Source organism: Colobus angolensis, unplaced genomic scaffold (assembly GCF_000951035.1).
Source record: "Colobus angolensis palliatus isolate OR3802 unplaced genomic scaffold, Cang.pa_1.0 Scaffold85, whole genome shotgun sequence".
In the NCBI taxonomy this organism is placed as follows: Eukaryota; Metazoa; Chordata; class Mammalia; order Primates; family Cercopithecidae; genus Colobus; species Colobus angolensis.
In genome coordinates this window covers 6,122,563-6,140,804 of record NW_012122376.1, presented here as the reverse complement: position 1 = coordinate 6,140,804, position 18,242 = coordinate 6,122,563, and the positions used below count along the sequence as shown (strand labels likewise).

The following is an 18,242-nucleotide window of genomic DNA, read 5'->3' as shown; positions in this document are numbered from 1 at the left end:
TTCAGAACTGATATAACCTTTCTGAGAATTGAGAGTGATTGCCAAAGTCACCTGGGAAGACAATGTCAGTTCGAGCCTTCAACATGATTTCTGCCATGGGCAAGCAGTGTCAGTGCAGGCCTGATCCCTCCATCCCTCACTCCTTCAAACTCTGCAGATTTTGCAGGGCTACATCTGCATCCAGAAAAGGCAGAGGCCATGCTTGTGCAGGGAGAGGGATAATAAATATTTCTGATGCCTCCACTTACCAAGAAATTTGATACCCCTTTGGACGGCTCCTTGGTTTCCTAACATTTTAGCTCCAAGTGTCAGAGTCTCAGCAATGGTGTCAGATGTGCCCATCAGTCCATGTGTCACTGGATGGGGCAGGCTAACGCTTTGTCTGAGAAGAGAACATCTCACACTTTAGAGGTAGGAGGGATCAGACTGGTCTCCAGTAAGGCTTTTGTTCCTGGCTGAGCTCACTGAGCTGAAGACTTGGGCAGCACTTGGAGCAGGTGGCAGGAACCAGAAATCGAATAGTTTTCATGATGCTTGCCTGGTCCAAAGACCTTTTTTTTTGTAGCTTTTCCCATTCAAGTCTAATTTTGTCCTTTTTCTTTGTTGCAATTTACAGATACTTGGCTGACCACCAACTTACTGACGTCTCCAATAGGTAAATCATCCTCTCACTCCTCCCAGAGGCTCTCTCTCTACCTCTGGACAGATGTTTCTTTTGAAGATGATAGAATGAGGCTCAAGTGGGTGCCTCTGTGTTTCATTTTTCTGCAAGTTGCCTGGGGAGAAAGGTGGACTCCCTGGGAAACTAGTCCTCGGTCTGATGTTGGAAGCTGGAGGGTGCTAGTGACCCGTCTCCCCCGGGATTCTGTTTTATGTAGTCAAGAAAAATCCTCATCCAGGTGCTCAGGACAAGCCCTGGAGGGCTCCCTCATCCTACTGGGACCTTGTTCCTGGACCTCAGGCCACAGGCTGCAGACCTGAGGAGAGTGGGGAAAGTACCTGTCCCCGCCGCTGTCTGGCCAAAGTCCTGCCATTCCTGGCACTTTGCTAGAAGCCAGAGAGGACGCTGTGGGTGCCACCAAACTCCTGAACATGAGGCAGGTCTCAGCCTCCTATCTGGAGCTGTGCGGCTTCATCCTGTGTGAGAATGGAGCTCAGAAGGAGGAGTGAGGCATCCATTCCTGTCACCTGCAGTGGAGTCACAGGTGCTTTCCCAATTATTTGAGCTTCCATAGACTTGGACAGAGTAGGACCTCACTGCTTTATCCACTGTGATGAAGCTGAACCTCTGTTTGTGTTCATATTCAAAGGTGATTAGCTGCCCACGTGACTTTGGCCATGAGGAAGTGCCCTGAGTGTAGAACATTCCTTAAATCCTTGAGCTCATAATCAGTATGGATGAAGGGTTCTTGTGTTCCCCTGTAGGATCTGAATCCAGTTTGGCCCTGAGGCTGGTGAATGGAGGTGACAGGTGTCAGGGCCGAGTGGAGGTCCTATACCAAGGCTCCTGGGGTACCGTGTGTGATGACTACTGGGACACCAATGATGCCAATGTGGTCTGCAGGCAGCTGGGCTGTGGCTGGGCCATGTCGGCCCTAGGAAATGCCCGGTTTGGCCAGGGCTCAGGACCCATTGTCCTGGATGACGTGCGCTGCTCAGGATACGAGTCCTACCTGTGGAACTGTCCCCACAGAGGCTGGCTCTCCCACAACTGTGTCCATAGTGAAGACGCTGGTGTCATCTGCTCAGGTGGGCCTTGGAGACCTTTCAGACCCAAGAGTGGGCTCCCTCTCTTGGGGTGGAGTTTGCTCCTGAGGAAATTCCTAATTACATTCTGATCTCCTCACTCGAAGCTTCTTCTATGTTTCCTATGTTTCTGAAGACCTGTTAGCTCTCTGCTAAGAATCCATATGAATTCAGTGCCTGGTTTTCCTGTGGTCATTTAGGACAGGGGACCAAACTGAATCAACAATCCAGGCTTTATCCTCTTCCTGAGGCAGTGCAAGAAGAGAAAACTGCTGGCTCCCCACGGTTCCATTTCTCCCCTGCTGAGTAACACTGGGTGAGGGTATGGTGGCCACTGCACAGACAGCGGGACAGAGGAAGGATCCTCTCCTTGGGAGAGGCTCATGGTAAGGAAAGGACATATGTTGGGGTAGGGAATTCTCACTTAAGGCCCCAGTAAGGAGCATTTGGATTGGAGGCATATGGGCTAGGAGTGCAAATGGGTAGCTGTGCATGTGTGACCTGGTTCTTGGTCAGTTTCAGCTCCTTCCAAAGAACTGCAGTGCATTGTCTGTCTAGCAAGCCTGGTGTTGGGAGGGCAGCCCCCATGAGATCTGCCAGGCAAACCCTTGTTATTACCTGTGGTTTGGGATGGAAGATCACACAGGAGTTTTTTGCTGGAGTGGTATCCTGAGACTTGCTGACTTGGTGAATTGCTAAAACCTGCAAGGGAAAGGGTTGGTTTTGGTTCAACTTGGACATCACATCCAGACACAGAGTTAATCGCCTTGGAGCTGGAAATGGTGGGCAGAATCTGCTTAGACCCCTTCTAAGGAGCATCTTCGAGTCCAGCCAAAGCACTGGCATTCAGCAGGTCTGGGTGAAACTTCTGGGTCTTGCTTGAAGCCTCTGGCCACTCTCTACCTCATTCGATGTGGAAGGTTTCCTTATCTACCAGTTGTCAATTGATCTTTAAAGAGGATTTATTATTAGGGATGCTTTTGTTTGCACATGGCAGGAACTCAACTCAAACTCTCTTAAGCTAGAAAGGAATTCATTGGCTCAGGTATCCAGAATGTTTAGTGGTGGATCTGGAGCTTCAGGTACAGCTGGTTCCGGAAGTTCCAAGTCTTTTTTCCCTATGCTTTGCTTACATCTACTCTTTTATCTGTGTGGGCTTCGCTATCAACTTGCTTTTTGCATATGGCTGAAAGACAGCAGAGGGCAGCCCCAAGTCTATATCCCATCAGAAGAAGGAGTCAGTCTGTCCCAGTACCTCTGGCTGACAAGGCCTGGGAGGACTCTGATTGACCTGCTTGTCAACAGGTGCTTTCTTCCAAACCATCTCTATTAGCTCTGATGGCTCAGCCAGAGTTCTATAGCCATCTTTTTGTTCCCTTGGGGTGATGGGAAGGATGGGGGCACTAGGCTCTACTTGAATCTTGTAGGATGCTACCTTTTAAAATAGGAATGACTGTTTCTATTAGAATAGAAAGCAGGCAGGATGTGTGAGACAGAGACAGCAGTCCCTTAGTTGGACCCTTCCTTTCCTTTGATACTCTCTGCTCTTTGCTGGCTGACGTTACCCCTCTATCCCGAGATGGAACCTTCCCTCTCCCTGGCTGTTGTCCATGTTCATTACTATCATCTCTATCTAGTTCCAGGACCTTTTCATTATCCCCAACTGAAAGCTCTTACCCCTTAACCATTCATAATCCATTCCCCTTTCCCTCAGCTCCTGGCAACCACTAATCTGCTTTCTGTCTCTGTATACAGATTTTACTAAGAACCCTGATCATTTTCTGTGAATGGAATCATAGCCTTTTCTTTCTGGCTTCATTCACTTAACATAATGTTTCCAAGGTTCATTCATGTTTTAGCATGTGTCAGAACTTCTTTACTTTTAATTGCCAACTAATATTCCATTGTATGGCCATGCCATCTTTTGTCTATCCATTTATCAGCTTATGGACATTTGGGTTGCTTCCATCTTTTGGCTGTTGTGAATAAGGCTGCTATGAACATTAGTGTATGATTTTTTGTTTGCACTTGTGTTTCCAATTTTGGGAGATATATACCTAGGAGTGGGATTGCTGGGTAATAGGGTAATTATGTTTAATTTATTGTGGAAACACCGAACAGTTGCCATAGCTGCTGCACCAATTTGCTTTCCCCCCAGCAATGCCTGAGAATTCTGATTCCTCCATATCCTCACCAACACTTGTTATGATGTCTTTTTCATCATGGCCATCCTAGTGGGCGCAAGGTAGTATTTCATGGTGTTTTGATTTGCGTTTCCCTGACAACTAATGATGCTGAGCATCTTTTCATGTGTTGGTGGGCCCTTTGTATATATTCTTGGGAGAAGAGTGGCTTCATTTTATAGATACTAAGCTGAAGACCAGAAGAACTAGACTAACGTCAGTATCTTAGCCCAGCTCCCGGGCTCACAGGACAGGGTTCAGTTACACAGAGGGATCAGGATGCCTGGCCCAGTGTTGTGTCTAGCATGTGACATTCCTTCATGGAGGCCTAACTCTGCCATTTTTCCTCCACTCTCAGGCATAGGCACCTCTAGGTATGCACAACTAAGTGTTATCTTAGTCACTTCTGCCCACTGTCCCTGTAGCTCATGGTATTCAGTGGGTCCAGGTTTTGTTTCTGATTGAAGGCAAGCTGTGGGTTTGAAAGTGACTCAGGAACAAGCCTCAGGTCTGATGGGGTGGTCCTGTGAGCAGAGTGAGTCAGCCAGAGGTGGAGAGGTGGAATCTCCCAAGAACCAGGTCCTAGGGCTGCACCTTGCCAGGCAAGTGGGAGCTGGTCTCGGTTGCATCCTGCTGCAGGGGCGCTTGAGTCCAGTAGTCCCTGCAGATCCAGGCTGATGGCTCCGGCACTTTAACCTCTGAATCTGAAGGCCTGGCTCAGCACTTGAATTTCTGGGCACTGGGATAACTCCACTGGAGAACATGCACAGCTCAGTCCATGCCCAAAGGTTCTGGAAGACAGCCCTTAAAGATAACATGTTGAAGAACAGGCTTCTGTCAATGTCTATGCTGCTGGAGAACATTGACTGGAGACCCAGAAACCTTGGCCTTCTGGAAGAATTCAGAACTTCACTCTGACCTCAGATCATCTTCCTTTAGGAGACACAGGAGAGAGTGAATTTTCCTGTCTCTTCTAGAATCCAATTCTGGTGTGGCCCTGAGGCTGGTGAATGGAGGTGACAGGTGTCAGGAGTGGAAGTCCTATACCAAGGCTCCTGGGGCACCATGTGTGATGACAGCTGGGACACCAATGATGCCAATGTGGTCTGCAGGCAGCTGGGCTGTGGCTGGGCCATGTTAGCCCCTGGAAATGCCCGATTTGGCCAGGGCTCAGGATCCGTTGTCCTGGATGACGTGCGCTGCTCAGGGAATGAGTCCTACCTGTGGAGCTGCCCCCACAATGACTGGCTCTCCCACAGCTGTCAGCATAGTGAAGCCACTGTCATCTGTTCAGATGGGCCTCTATTTTAGTGCATGGTTTTCTCCATGACAAGGCTTCTCTTTGCACTAGCCTCCTCCCAGCCGGAGCTTCTCTTCTAGATGGCCAGTTTCTCTGATACCTCAACAGGGCAAGAACATCAGCAAATGTTGTCAGTGTCTTTGACTTTTATGGATAGGCACTAGCTTCTTCCTTACATAGGTTCCTATAGCAAACAAGGGTTCAGTCCACTTTCAGTTGTAAGAATGAATTCTTCAAACACCTTTTTTTGAGACTAACCCTTAATGTTTATGTCTACTGTTCCACTCTCCTGGATGACTCTTGGGGAGCATTTCTAAGTGACAAGGTGGGGACAGACACTCAACATTACTCTCGCTCATCATCCTGGGCACTGGGACTGACTCATGTTTTCTTCTTTTCCTTGCAGCCACCCAAATAAATTCTACTACGACAGGTGAGTCTGCTCCACCCCAGCCTAGCAATATTTCTCTTGGAAATTCCACCCTCTCTTGTTTCCAGAAGTAGGAGGAGTAGGGTAAGTTCCCCCTGAGGGGTAATTTCTCTCTAAGGACTCAGACCTTTGTTAGGGTGATGAGCTGAGTTCCCACTGCCATCACTCTCATGTCTGGCTCACCGCAGAGAGCCCCTGTGGCCTCCTGCTATTGCCTGCTGATAGTGCTAAGTGCTGGCAGAGATGCTGCTGCGGAAGGAGACTTTGGTCCTCCCATTATTTCAGATGAAAATAACTGTCTATATTAACCCATGGAAAATTAGGACCTTCATTTTAGAAACATAGCCAAGCAATACTTCTGCACGTATTTGTCAAATAAAGAATTCTTTCACTTTGAGGGAGCCATCCCCAACGTGTTTTTGTGCCACAGTGAAAATATCCTGGGCCAAATATGTTGGGAGGTGCTACATACTCTAAACCTTACTGGCCATGAACAGTGTAAACTGGAATGGTGAAGACTCTGAGAAGTCCTGTACTAAGGAAAAGGATTTAACTTTGTCAGTCAAACAAATGACTATGGAATGGAAAAATTATCTAGTAAATTCCTAAACAGCTTCATTTTTTGTTCTAGATTGGTGGCATCCAACAACTACAACCACTACAAGTAAGTATCACGTTTTCCACCTGAACCATAGGTCATGCATTTCTTATCCTCAAGCTTGGCTATCCATGAGTGAATGCTCTGCCCCCACCCAGCCTTCCTCAATCTGCACATAGCCCTGGCCTGTCCCACTACACCCTTCACCTCTTCATTTGAATCAATGAGATAAGTATTCTTAAAATAATCGACTTAAAGGCTTTTATTTTGGGGGTATCTCTAAAGCTTTGGGAAGAAGAAGGGAGACAAATAGTAAATGGATAATTTTACTACAAACTATGCTTTTCCATGTCATTTTTATTTCACTATATGGATATGTTTCAATAGATTTTCATTGCTTTTAAAAAACAGTAGGACTACTTTTCTGTGTTATTAAATCTTTTCTCACAATCATTTTAAGTGCCTGTATTGTATTCTGCTATAGAGATATGCCATGAATTATTTGACAGATCCTCAGATACTAGATATTTGTTTGTATTTCTTCATTACTGTAAATGATTTTGTGATGAAGAATATTTTTATAGACAATTTTTTTGCATATCTCACTAATTTTTCCTTTAGGATATAAATGGGTGTACTGGACTAAAGTCAACATCAACATAGTGCCTGGTACATAGAATGTACTTCATACATACTAACTTTTACTGTGTTAGGTATTTTAAGATCTTGCTGTGTGTATGGTCCAACTACCATCAAGAATGGTTGTAAAATTATGGAATGATGTAAGAGACAAAGTGATCTTCTTCCTCAGAGCTCACAATATTATTTAATACCCAACCAACTAGAAAATTACAGTTGTGACAAGTGTCTCCAAGGAAAAGTTCAGTGTGCAAAGAGGAAGTATTAGTAGAGATCTTCTTTGACTGGGGGGTTAGGGGAAGTTCCTTATGGAAGTGACATTTAAGCTGGGAGTTAACAGAGGAGCAGGTTCATTTGCTGAAGTGTCTTCTAACTAGAAGGAATGCTTTGAAGGCCCTAGGCTGGGAAGGAGCTTGGCTCTTTGAAGGAGGGTGGGGTGGGGGCAAGGAGGGACTGCAGGAAATCTGTTGGGTGAGGCCAGATCATTCAGGGCCTTATGGGTGGGTTAAGACTTCTATCTTTATCCTAAAGGTAGGGAGGCTGTGGAAAGATTTTAATCTTGAGAATTAGCTAATTGGAAATATATTTGCAAAAGATCATGTTTATCTTTTCTGCCAAACTGCATTTCCTGAAGGCAGGGGCCGTGTCTGCCTTTTCCATAATGTATCCTTATTATGCAGCATTGTGTCTGCCTTTCAAGAACTATTTATTGAAAGAATAAATGAATGAATGGATAAATTAATGAATACATACATAATTACTGTTCGCATTTTGGCATACATTCCATACACTATACACACACACACACACACACACACATACACACACAGTATGGCATGCTTTATATCCCATTGTATAACCCATCACTTTCATTTAAGTGTATATAATACTTTTTTTAGACCTTAAAATTAGCATTTTTATAGCATTGAAATTATTTGTATAGAAGAAGGTTTAATGACTACACAATTTTCCACTGTATAGATATACCATCATTTAGTTAAACAGTTACTAATTGTGGGACAAAAACATTGTTTCCAATTATATTTTATAATGTTAAGTGACTACATACAATAGCATATTTTATAACCATTTCTATTTAATGTTTAGAAATATGTAATTCGTATCCTTGCCTCTGAAAGTTTGACTTTATCCTTAATTATTTCCCAGTGTAGAAATAGAATGGGTGGGCAGGCCACACGATCTTCAAGAAACACTGTATTCCCACCAAATGGGAGAACACATTTCTGTCTCATAAGGGACTTGTACCTAGGATATGTAAGTGACTCTTGTAGTCAATGATAAAAAGTCAAATAACCCAACTGAACAATGAGCAAAAGACCTAAAAGATATTTCTCTACAGAAGATTCACAGATGGCAGAGAAGGCATTGGAAAGATGCTCAATGTCATTAGCCGTCAAGGACATGCAAATGAAACACCCAGTAGGTGGGTCGTAGTCAGAAAGCCAGATCATAGCAAGTATTGATGAGGATGTGGAGAAATTGGAAACCTTGTGCATGGCTTTAGGGAATGTGAAATGGTACAGCCACTTTAAGAAGCAGTTTGGTGGCTCCCCAAAAGGTTAGACCTGGAGTCACCATATGACCCATCACTTGAACTCCTAGGCATATACCCAGGAGACATGAAAACATATGTCCACACAGAAACTTGTATGTGAATGTTCAGGACAGCTTCATTCGTAGTAGCCAAATGTGAACGCAGTGCAAATGTTCCTCATGGTGAATCAAGAAACAAATATGATACGTCCATGCAGTGGAGTATTATTTGGCAATAAAAATGAATTTAATAGTGGCCGGACGCGGTGGCTCACGCCTGTAATCCCAGCACTTTGGGAGGCTGCGATGGGTGGACTGGCTGAGGTCAGGACTTCGAGACCAACCTCGTCAACATGGTGAAACCCTGTCTCTACTAAAAATACAAAAATTAGCTGAGCGTGATGGTGGGTGGCTGTGATCCCAGCTACTAGGGAGGCTGGGGCAGGAGAATCACTTGAATCTGGGAAGCGGAGGTTGCAATGAGCTGAGATCATGCCATTGCACTCCAGCCTGGGATACAAGAGTGAAACTCCATCTCAAAAAAAAAAAAAAAAAAAAAGAATTTAATACTGATTTATGCTACAACATGATGAACTTTGAAAACACATTGAGAAGTAAGTAAAAAAAAGACTACCATATTGTACAATTTGTTTTATATGAAATGTCCAGAATAGGCAAATCTGTAGAGACAGAAAAGTATATCAGTGGTTGCCAGGAATGGAGGGTGTTGAGAAGAAATGGGGAGTGATTGCTGATGGGTACAAGGTTTCTTTTTAGGGTGACGAAAATAATCTAAAACTGTGGTGATTTCAGAGCTCTGAGTATGCTAAAAACCAGGGACTTGTCCCCTTAGAAGAAGTAAACAAAGAGTTATGAAAAAGAAAAAAAAAAGAAAACGTTTTAATTTATATCACTGAGTGTGCACGTTTTAAATAAGTTTTTATTACTATAAACCACCAACAAAATGTTTGACTGTTTAGTATTTATCCCTTTCTGATAAATAGCAATAGCTAACATTGCTGGGTGCTTATGTGCCTGGCACTCTCTAAGAGTTTATATAGACATAGAAACATATCTCATGTTTATGTGTAAATGTTCTTTTTACATTTACATTACGTATCTTATTTAATACCCATGAGAGTCTGATGAGGCAGATGCCATTACCACTCTCATTTTTCTGATGAGGAAACTGAGGCAGAGAGGTTAAGTAACTGGCTCCGGATCATGGAGCTGATGGAGGCAGAGCCAAGATGCAAACCCAGGCTTCTTGTTGCAGAAACCCTGCTCCTAACCCAACGTTGTGCTGCTTGTGAATTGACAGAGTCCTGTGCTCATGGAAGACGCTAGGGAACACCTTGTATTATGGAGTGCTCTCCATGGGTCAGTGCTGTGCTCAGCCGGGACTATCCCACGTCCCTGTCTGTAGCTGATTGAACAATGATAGCAGTCACTTTGTTGCTTTCTTGGCATTTTTGCTAGAGGTGACACATGCTCCCGCTGAAGCTTAGGTCACCTCCTCCCAGAGGATTGCTGTCCAGGCCCAACAGGGAAAGCAGACTCGAATCAAAGCTCCTGATGTTGGGCCACCTCGAACCAGGCCCAAGAGAGGGGACTTGTTTACAGGGAAAGTTAAGTCATGTTATAAAGTGCAGAAGATGAAACTGGATGATACTTACACAGACGATTGCTTATCACAAAATACCTGAAGACCTGGTACAATGGAGATGTCCCTTCTCTCCTCTCTAGGACCCTCTTCAAATTGTGGTGGCTTCTTACTCAGTGCCAGTGGGACATTCTCCAGCCCATCCTACCCTGCATATTACCCCAACAATGCTAAGTGTGTTTGGGAAATAGAAGTGAATTCTGGTTATCGCATAAACCTGGGCTTCAGTAATCTGCAGTAAGTAATGCCTGGTCATCTGATGAGGGGTGAGTCCCTCTGCAGCACACCCAGTGGTTTAGACTGTGTCTTGGGCTGGGATGTTTTTCACTCTTGTGTGCTGTGGACAAGCTTTTGGTGGCTTTGGTTCTTATCATAAAGAATCAAGGAATACTGATGTCCTTTGACTTAAATGAGGAAGAGCTAGAAGAAAAACCTGTATTCAACGGCATCACTCGTAAAGTCCAAACTATTTAAAAAATGGAGGGCCAATAGGAATTTCAATGTTGACTTGAATACATTTTCTCCATACAGGTTGGAGGTGCAGTATAACTGCAGTTTTGATTATGTTGAAATCTTTGATGGATCATTAAATAGCAGTCACCTGCTGGGGAAAATCTGTAATGATACTAGGCAAATATTTACATCTTCTTACAACCGAATGACTATTCACTTTCGAAGTGACATCAGTTTCCAAAACACCGGCTTTTTGGCTTGGTATAACTCCTTCCCAAGCGGTAAGTGCACACTAGACCATGCCTACGAGGCTTGGTGGATTTACCCAGCTGCCTCTTTGGGGGCATCATGGTTCCCCAAGGAAATCAAAGAAGGGCCTTATCAATGCATTGCCCATTCTCCTTCTCTTGGCACTCACTGTGTGAGCCTCAAGGAGGGGCAGGCCCTTGGGAAGGCAGCAAAGGGTGCAGACTAGGGGGTCACACCTGGCCTTGGGTCTGCCACCAACTTTCCGGGGGACCTGGTGACTCTCCTTGCAGAGCCACCCCTCTCTGTCTGGAGGTGAGGAGATCTGACCTTGGCAATGTCTGGAGCCCCTTTCAGCTCTGCATGGAGTGGTCCAGTACCTCCACTCCAGCTTTTCCACATTTCTATTTGATGACTTTGGAGGTGGGGAAAGGCCTGTGGGATGCTTGGCCTTTGAGGTTTGTTGTGGGACATTTGTTGTGGGAAATGGCCATGTTTTTCCAGTTAATGTGTCTTTCAGATGCCACCTTGAGGTTGGTCAATTTAAACTCATCCTACGGTCTATGTGCCGGGCGTGTTGAAATTTACCATGGTGGTACCTGGGGAACAGTTTGTGATGACTCCTGGACCATTCACGAAGCTGAGGTGGTCTGCAGACAGCTGGGGTGTGGACGTGCAGTTTCAGCCCTTGGAAACGCCTATTTTGGCGCTGGTTCTGGCCCCATCACCCTGGACGATGTAGAGTGCTCAGGGACGGAATCCACTCTCTGGCAGTGCCGGAACCGAGGCTGGTTCTCCCACAACTGTCATCACAATGAAGATGCTGGTGTCATCTGCTCAGGTATGGCCCAATGCCATGGAAGGCCCATTTCACCTGTAACCTGCTATAAAGGGAGAGCTTAAGGCCAGTGGCTGATGGTGTCTGTGGCCCAGGCAGGAGCTGGTCATGTGTGCTCGTGGCCTGTGCACTCCAGAAGAGCATGCAGTGGGCTGCTTTATCTTTGGCCAGTTTCTGGACCCAGGGCCATTATGCTGAACACTCATCTGACTAAAGGACCTCCAGCAATGATTCAACTTCTTTATGCTTCAGTTTCCTTGACTGTTGAGTCAGGGTGGCTATGATAGTACTTGTTACCAGTGACAGTTGGGATGATTTTAGAACAGTCATGGTCAAGGAGAGAGTGATGGGTGTTATGACCTCAGCTGTAATCCTGATGACCACAAGTGTGAAGGGACTTAGGGAGCATCTGGGGAAGCTGCGAAGGCTTCTCAACAGCAATTGCTCGGTGGACCTGGGGGTCCTCGGCGAGGGGGTCAGGTTATGAGCTATGTACGTGTATCTGCCTCATTCTGGCCTCTCCTCAAAGCCACACGTCTGTGACCTATGCTTTTCTTCTATTCCTTTTCAGGAAACCCACTATCGACACCTGGTAAGTCCCCCCGATTTCCATTCCACTTCCCTGGTCTCCAGATCTCTCCATTGCTGCTGCCTAGACTGTGCAGGGCATGTTGCTCACTCTCCAAGGAGTTCATCTGTGGTGCCCTCTTCTACAGCCCCTGTCCCCTCCCCTGCCAGCCACCAGGACGGTGTGCCCCTCTCTGTGCTTCAGTGGCTTGGCCCACCTAAGAGTAGGATCTCCAGTCAGTCCCAAGGTGAGGCCTGCCACCTGTCAGATTTGCCTATCCTCGCAGACACCAGACCCTGACCAGTGTTGGCCAAATGGGGCCCATAGCATCGCTAAGCTCCTCCCTACCTGCTCCTCAGCTGCTCTGAGTGTTCCCAGCATGGCCCTGGCACTTCAGGTCTTTCCTTTCCAATACCACCTCCCACCGCTGCTTGCCTTGTCATCTTCTGGCCTCCCACAGCAGCAGCTTCAGGCCTGCCCCTCTCATCCATTCTCCACTGTGCAGCCCCTTCAAGTGATTCCTCAGGGTCTTCTGGTGGTGACCCCCTCCTCAGCACAGCATGACTGCCAGGGCTTCCTATGCTTGGTGCCCTCTCACCCTCTGCTGCTGCTCCATCCACATGGAGGTTCCCAAATCTCTTCCACCTGGGTGCAGTTGCACCTGCTGTTCCTCTGCCTGGGACATCCTGTTTCTACCTCTTTGCCTGCCCTCTAATTACTGCCCTTTTTTCCCCACTCCATCTGGGGCAGGGGCCAGACTTTCAGGCTCCTCTCCTTCCCCAGGCTTTGGTCAGTCTCAGCCTCTTCCCACTCTGCTGGGATTCGCTCTCCTCCAGACCTCCCCAAGGGCAAGTGAGCTCCCCAAGGGCAAGGGCTGTGTCCAGCTCCTCCCTGTGGACTCAGGCTTGGCACAGCATCTGCACAGCTCATGAGCAGTCGACAGCTGTGCCAGGGATGCCGGAAAACTGATCCTGATCTTTTCTTTTTGTCAACAGCTCCTTTTCTCAGCGTCACCCGTCCAAACAGTAAGTTCTGAGCTCCCTGATGAGTCTGTGGCAGAGTGGCCTGGAAATCCCCCTTCCCATTTCCTCAGTGACAGTGGGGCTGGGGAGGAGATGGCTTCCCCAAAAGTGGTCTCCCTGCCCCGCCAGCCCTCAGTGGATGGTCCAGATCTAGGTCACCTCTTGCTTTTATTTGGTTTCTGTCTTGGGAATTATTTTTTAAATTTTTAAAGTAATTTAAATTTAAAATAGTCCCCAGGTGACTGTGCAGTGTGCTCTGAGGGTCCCCGACATTCCCGTTTTTTGTCCTGACAGCAAATTATTCCTGTGGAGGCTTCCTGTCCCAACCATCAGGGGACTTTTCCAGCCCATTCTATCCCAGGAACTATCCGAACAATGCCAAGTGTGTGTGGGACATTGAGGTGCGAAACAACTACCGTGTGACGGTGATCTTCAGAGATGTCCAGTAAGTGTGCACCAGGAAGAATGCCTTGGGGCTTCACAGACCTTTCAAGAGGGAATAAATGGTACTTAGAACATCAGGAGAGATGTTTGCTGGAAGACATTTCTGACCTAGCCCAGAGGCATCCTGTGGAGATTTGGGGAGGGGGCACAAGAGCCTTGGACTGGACAAAAGCTCTGGTTTCAAGTCCTAGGTCTGCCACCAATTTGCTGTGACCACAGGAAGTCACTCAACTTTCCTGAGCCTCAGTCAAAAGAGGGGAATAAAATACCTGGTCTCCTCACCTCATTGGTTACTGGGAAGGTCACGAGAAAGAGAGAGGAGAGAGAGGGAGAGAGATGTGAAAATATTTACAAAATGTTGTCCAATGGAAAAGATGATTGTTAAGTAGTAATGATAGACTTAGGGGCAATAATAGCACAAATAATCCTATTAGCAACCACACTGGCCAGGTATGGTGCCTCAGGCTTGTAATCCCAACAGTTTGGGAGGCTGAGGCAAGAGGATCACCTGAGCCCAGGAGTTCAAGACCAACCTGAGCAACATAGGGAGACCCCCATCTCTATGAAAAAAAAATACAAAAATTAGCTGGGCGTGGTGGCCTGCACCTGTAGTCCCAGCTACTCAGGAGGCTGAGGTGGGAGAATCGCCAGAGCCCTGGAAGTTCAAAGTTGTGGTGAACTATGATAGCGCCAGTGCACTCCAGCTTGTGGAACAAAGTGAGACCCTGTCTCAGGAAAACAAAACAAAAAGAACAATTGTATCGGTTTTGTGGAACCCTTTTTCTCCACCCTCTCCTTTCTTCATGTGAGTTCCCCAGGGATCGGGCAGAGATGGAGGAATTGCTGCGGCAGAGGGTAGGGTATCTGCTCTGCATCCAAACACAAGTAGAAATCATCGTTTTAAGCAGAGGGGACATTACTAAAAGCACCTTTTTTTTTTTTTTTTTTTTTTTTTTTTTTTTTTTTTTTTTTTTTTTTTTTTTTTTTTTTCTGACATGGAGTCTCGCTCTGTCACCCAGGCTGGAGTGTAGAGGCACAGTCTTGGCTCACTCTAACCTCCGCCTCCTGGGTTTAAGCGATTCTCCTGCTTCAGCCTCTCAAGTAGCTGGGATTACAGGCGCATACCACAATGCCTGGCTAATTTTTGTATTTTTATTAGAGATGGGGTTTCACCATGTTGGCCAGGCTGGTCTTCAACTCTGACCTCAGGTGACCCTTCCACCTCGGCCTTCCAAAGTGCTGGGATTACAGGTGTGAGCCACCATGGCTGACATCAAAAGTACATTAATATATGATTTATCCAAGGAGGTGGGTGGCCCAGCTGACCGCGAAGAGGCACCAGTATTTTCTAGTGTCCTGAACGAGGGGCTACACTAATTTCTTCTCTAACAGCCACTATTGAACAAAATAGTTTGCCCTGTTTATTTCTGTTTGCAGTGGGTTTTGGAGTCTCTGCTTTAGTAATTCATTTGGGATTTTGCAAAAGATACATTATTTTATTCTCTTTGTCATTACAATACAAAGATTGCACTTAAAACTTATGCAGTCCTATGGGAAAAGGTTGACCATGACTGGTTCTATAACCAGCATCTTGACAGCAATGACCATCACCATTTGTGACATTTTACAAAGCCCTTTTCTGTATGTTGTTTTATTTGAGCTTCACCATAGCCCTCTTCAGTATGTATGGATCAGATTATTTGGCCTTTGTAAACAGGAAAAGCTTTAGAGAGATTATTTGACTTGCCCAATATTTATTCAGTTATTTCTTTCCCTCACTATGAACTCATGCATATTGATTTTATTCTGTGGGGGCACCAGGGACTTTTCGATAGAAGAAAAATGGTCTAGATTGGGATGCGAGCCCTTCCTTTCCTGATGTAAAGGGCTGACACGTGAGGGGCTGTAGATTTCATATTTGTGACCGCAAAGGACAGGACTAAGACCCAGGCATGGAGGTTGAGGGAATATGAGACTCTCTTGATTTAAGGAGACCTATGACTTTCTTTTTTTTCAATTTTTATTTTTCTTTTTATTTTTTGAGACAGGGCCTCGCTCTGTCGCCCAAACTGGAGTATGGTGGCACGATCTCGGCTCACTGCAACCTCTGCCTCCCGGGTTCAAGTGATTCTCCTACGTCAGCCTCCTGAGTAGCCTCCCTCACACTACAGGCTCGTGCCACCACGCCCAGCTAATTTTTGTGTTTTAAGTAGAGACAGGGTTTCACCACATTGGCCAGGCTGGTCTCGAACTTATGACCTCAGATGATCCACCCGCCTCAGCCTCCCAAAGTGCTGGGATTATAAGCTTGAGCTACCATGCCCAGCCAAGGAGAACTATGACTTTCATTGATGAACTTTGTCAGAGTTTCTGGCACAGAGGTGCGACCCCACCCTGAGATCTGACCCCTGTGTCAAATTCTGGGAGGAAATGAAGCCAAATGGTGTTTCCCGTCTCTGCAGGCTTGAAGGTGGCTGCAACTATGATTACGTTGAAGTTTTCGATGGCCCCTACCGCAGTTCCCCTCTCATTGCTCGAGTTTGTGATGGGGCCAGAGGCTCCTTCACTTCCTCCTCCAACTTCATGTCCATTCGCTTCGTCAGTGACCACAGCGTCACGAGGAGAGGGTTCCGGGCTGAGTACTACTCCAGTCCCTCCAATGACAGCACCAGTAAGTCCCCTTGTGGGAACGATCTGTTGGGACTGGGGATATCCTGAGAGCATCTGTGGCTCCACTGTCCCGTGGTTGTGAAATAAGAAATGAAGGAACCCTTTCAGGTCACCAGGGCTTGATTTTCAGCTGAAAGGGGACAGGAGTCGTGGGCCTCGGGACTCTGGCTGCCCAGAAATGAAGTCAGGACTAGAACTAGCTGAGAGGTGCTGATTGGCCTTTCTGCGGTCAGCAGAGACTGAGTGGAGGGTTCCAGATGATGCTCTTAGTGGAGAGTGATGAGTTAGTGTCAGAGGCAGAGGTGGCCTCTGGGCTTGAAACCTTGTGACCTTCTCAGAGTGTGGCACACTGTGTCCATGGCCTGCGACCTAACACATTGGGCTTCTATCTGAAGATAGACTGAGCTGGGTGGCTGGAAGTGGCTGAGATAAGGTCACCGAGCCGCTTCCAGCAGAGCCTGTGTGGCTATGATTTGAGCTGCTGTATGGACCGATGTATAGATTGGCCAAGGGCCAGGCAAGGTGACATCCAGGGTCTCTTATGCAGTCAGGATTAAAGATTGACTTGCTTCATGGCTAAAAGACCTTGTTTCATGACATTCCCACAATTTGACCGTGCAGTTACTTTCCTTTATAGATAAATGCTAAACATTTATCTATAAAGGATAAATGTTCCACTTATTGGCCAAACATTCCACTTATTTAAAAATGCTGCCTCCAGTTCTCCATCAGAGAAATCCCGAGTCCACATGCTCTCCCTGGGCTTTCATAAGAATGGGTTGCCTTGACCCTAGGGTCCTTGGGGGATTGCAGCGAAGTCTGTGCCCACACCCTAAGTGCCCACCCTCCCTGTCAGCCACCCTGGTCTGTGCACTTTTTAAGTGGAAAGGGCATCTGACTCCGTAGGGCTTGTGGAGTCCGGGGCAATGACTGAGTGCCTTATCTGTCCTTGTCTATCAGACCTGCTCTGTCTGCCAAATCACATGCAAGCCAGCGTGAGCAGGAGTTACCTCCAATCCTTGGGCTTTTCTGCTCGTGACCTTGTCATTTCCACCTGGAACGGGTACTACGAGTGTCGGCCCCAGATAACGCCGAGCCTGGTGGTTTTCACAATTCCCTACTCAGGCTGCGGCACCATCAAGCAGGTAAGCCTGGGGCTTCCCATTCCATTTCTCAGTGCACGAGCTTTCTTATAGTGGTATGTGCTGTGCTTCTTGAATTCTGGGGATGCAGAAATTATGATTTTGGCATAATCAGGACATAATTGGAATAAATGAAGATAAAAAACTTTTGGTTTTTTTCCATCGGCAATAACAACAGCAGCTCCTGGAGCAGCTCCAGATTTTGCAGGGCCTGAAGCTTATACAGTTAGGGTCGGGGGTGAGGGGCAGGTGTTGAGAGGGGCAGGGGCCTCATTAAATCAAAGAGTGCAATATCTATGAACTTTTATAAACTTTGTGATAACGTATGGCTGTGCAAACACATTGCTAGGCCTTGGATGAGGCCCGCACATTGCACCAGGCAGGGAAGAGGGCCTGAAAGCTTTAGCTTCATTAGCTCCACCGTCAGTTGGCCTCTGCAGCTGCCATTTGTTGAGCTATCACCATCTAAGATGGCCCCCTGCATCCAATTTTGGGTGAAAGTGAAGCCAAAATGGTGTGTCCCTTCTCTATAGGCTTGAAGGTGACTGCAACTATTGTTATATTGAAGTTTTCAACAGCCCCTACTACAGATTTCTGTGATTTGCCTGGGACTTTGCAGATTTTAGCATAGAAAGTCCCACGTTCCAGGAAACCCCTCACTCCCAGGCAAACGAGGACAGTTAGTCACCCTACAAGTGGCTGATGCTGGGATTAGTCCTTGTCATACTCCCCCAGTGAAGGCTCGG

The 18,242-nt window shown here is 46.6% G+C and overlaps 1 protein-coding gene across 1 annotated transcript in view; it reads left to right on the top strand.

The window, feature by feature from the left end:
- The window catches only part of DMBT1 (deleted in malignant brain tumors 1), a 91,749-nt gene that overhangs the window by 61,347 nt on the left and 12,160 nt on the right, over positions 1-18,242 (top strand). Inside the window, exons 26-37 of the mRNA XM_011930304.1 lie at positions 617-655; positions 1,426-1,749; positions 5,636-5,662; positions 6,291-6,323; positions 10,197-10,350; positions 10,645-10,847; positions 11,333-11,653; positions 12,222-12,242; positions 13,214-13,243; positions 13,535-13,685; positions 16,147-16,355; positions 17,315-17,499. Of these exons, the coding sequence (XP_011785694.1) occupies positions 617-655; positions 1,426-1,749; positions 5,636-5,662; positions 6,291-6,323; positions 10,197-10,350; positions 10,645-10,847; positions 11,333-11,653; positions 12,222-12,242; positions 13,214-13,243; positions 13,535-13,685; positions 16,147-16,355; positions 17,315-17,499 (1,697 nt within the window). The remainder of the gene's footprint in view (positions 1-616; positions 656-1,425; positions 1,750-5,635; positions 5,663-6,290; positions 6,324-10,196; positions 10,351-10,644; positions 10,848-11,332; positions 11,654-12,221; positions 12,243-13,213; positions 13,244-13,534; positions 13,686-16,146; positions 16,356-17,314; positions 17,500-18,242) is intronic.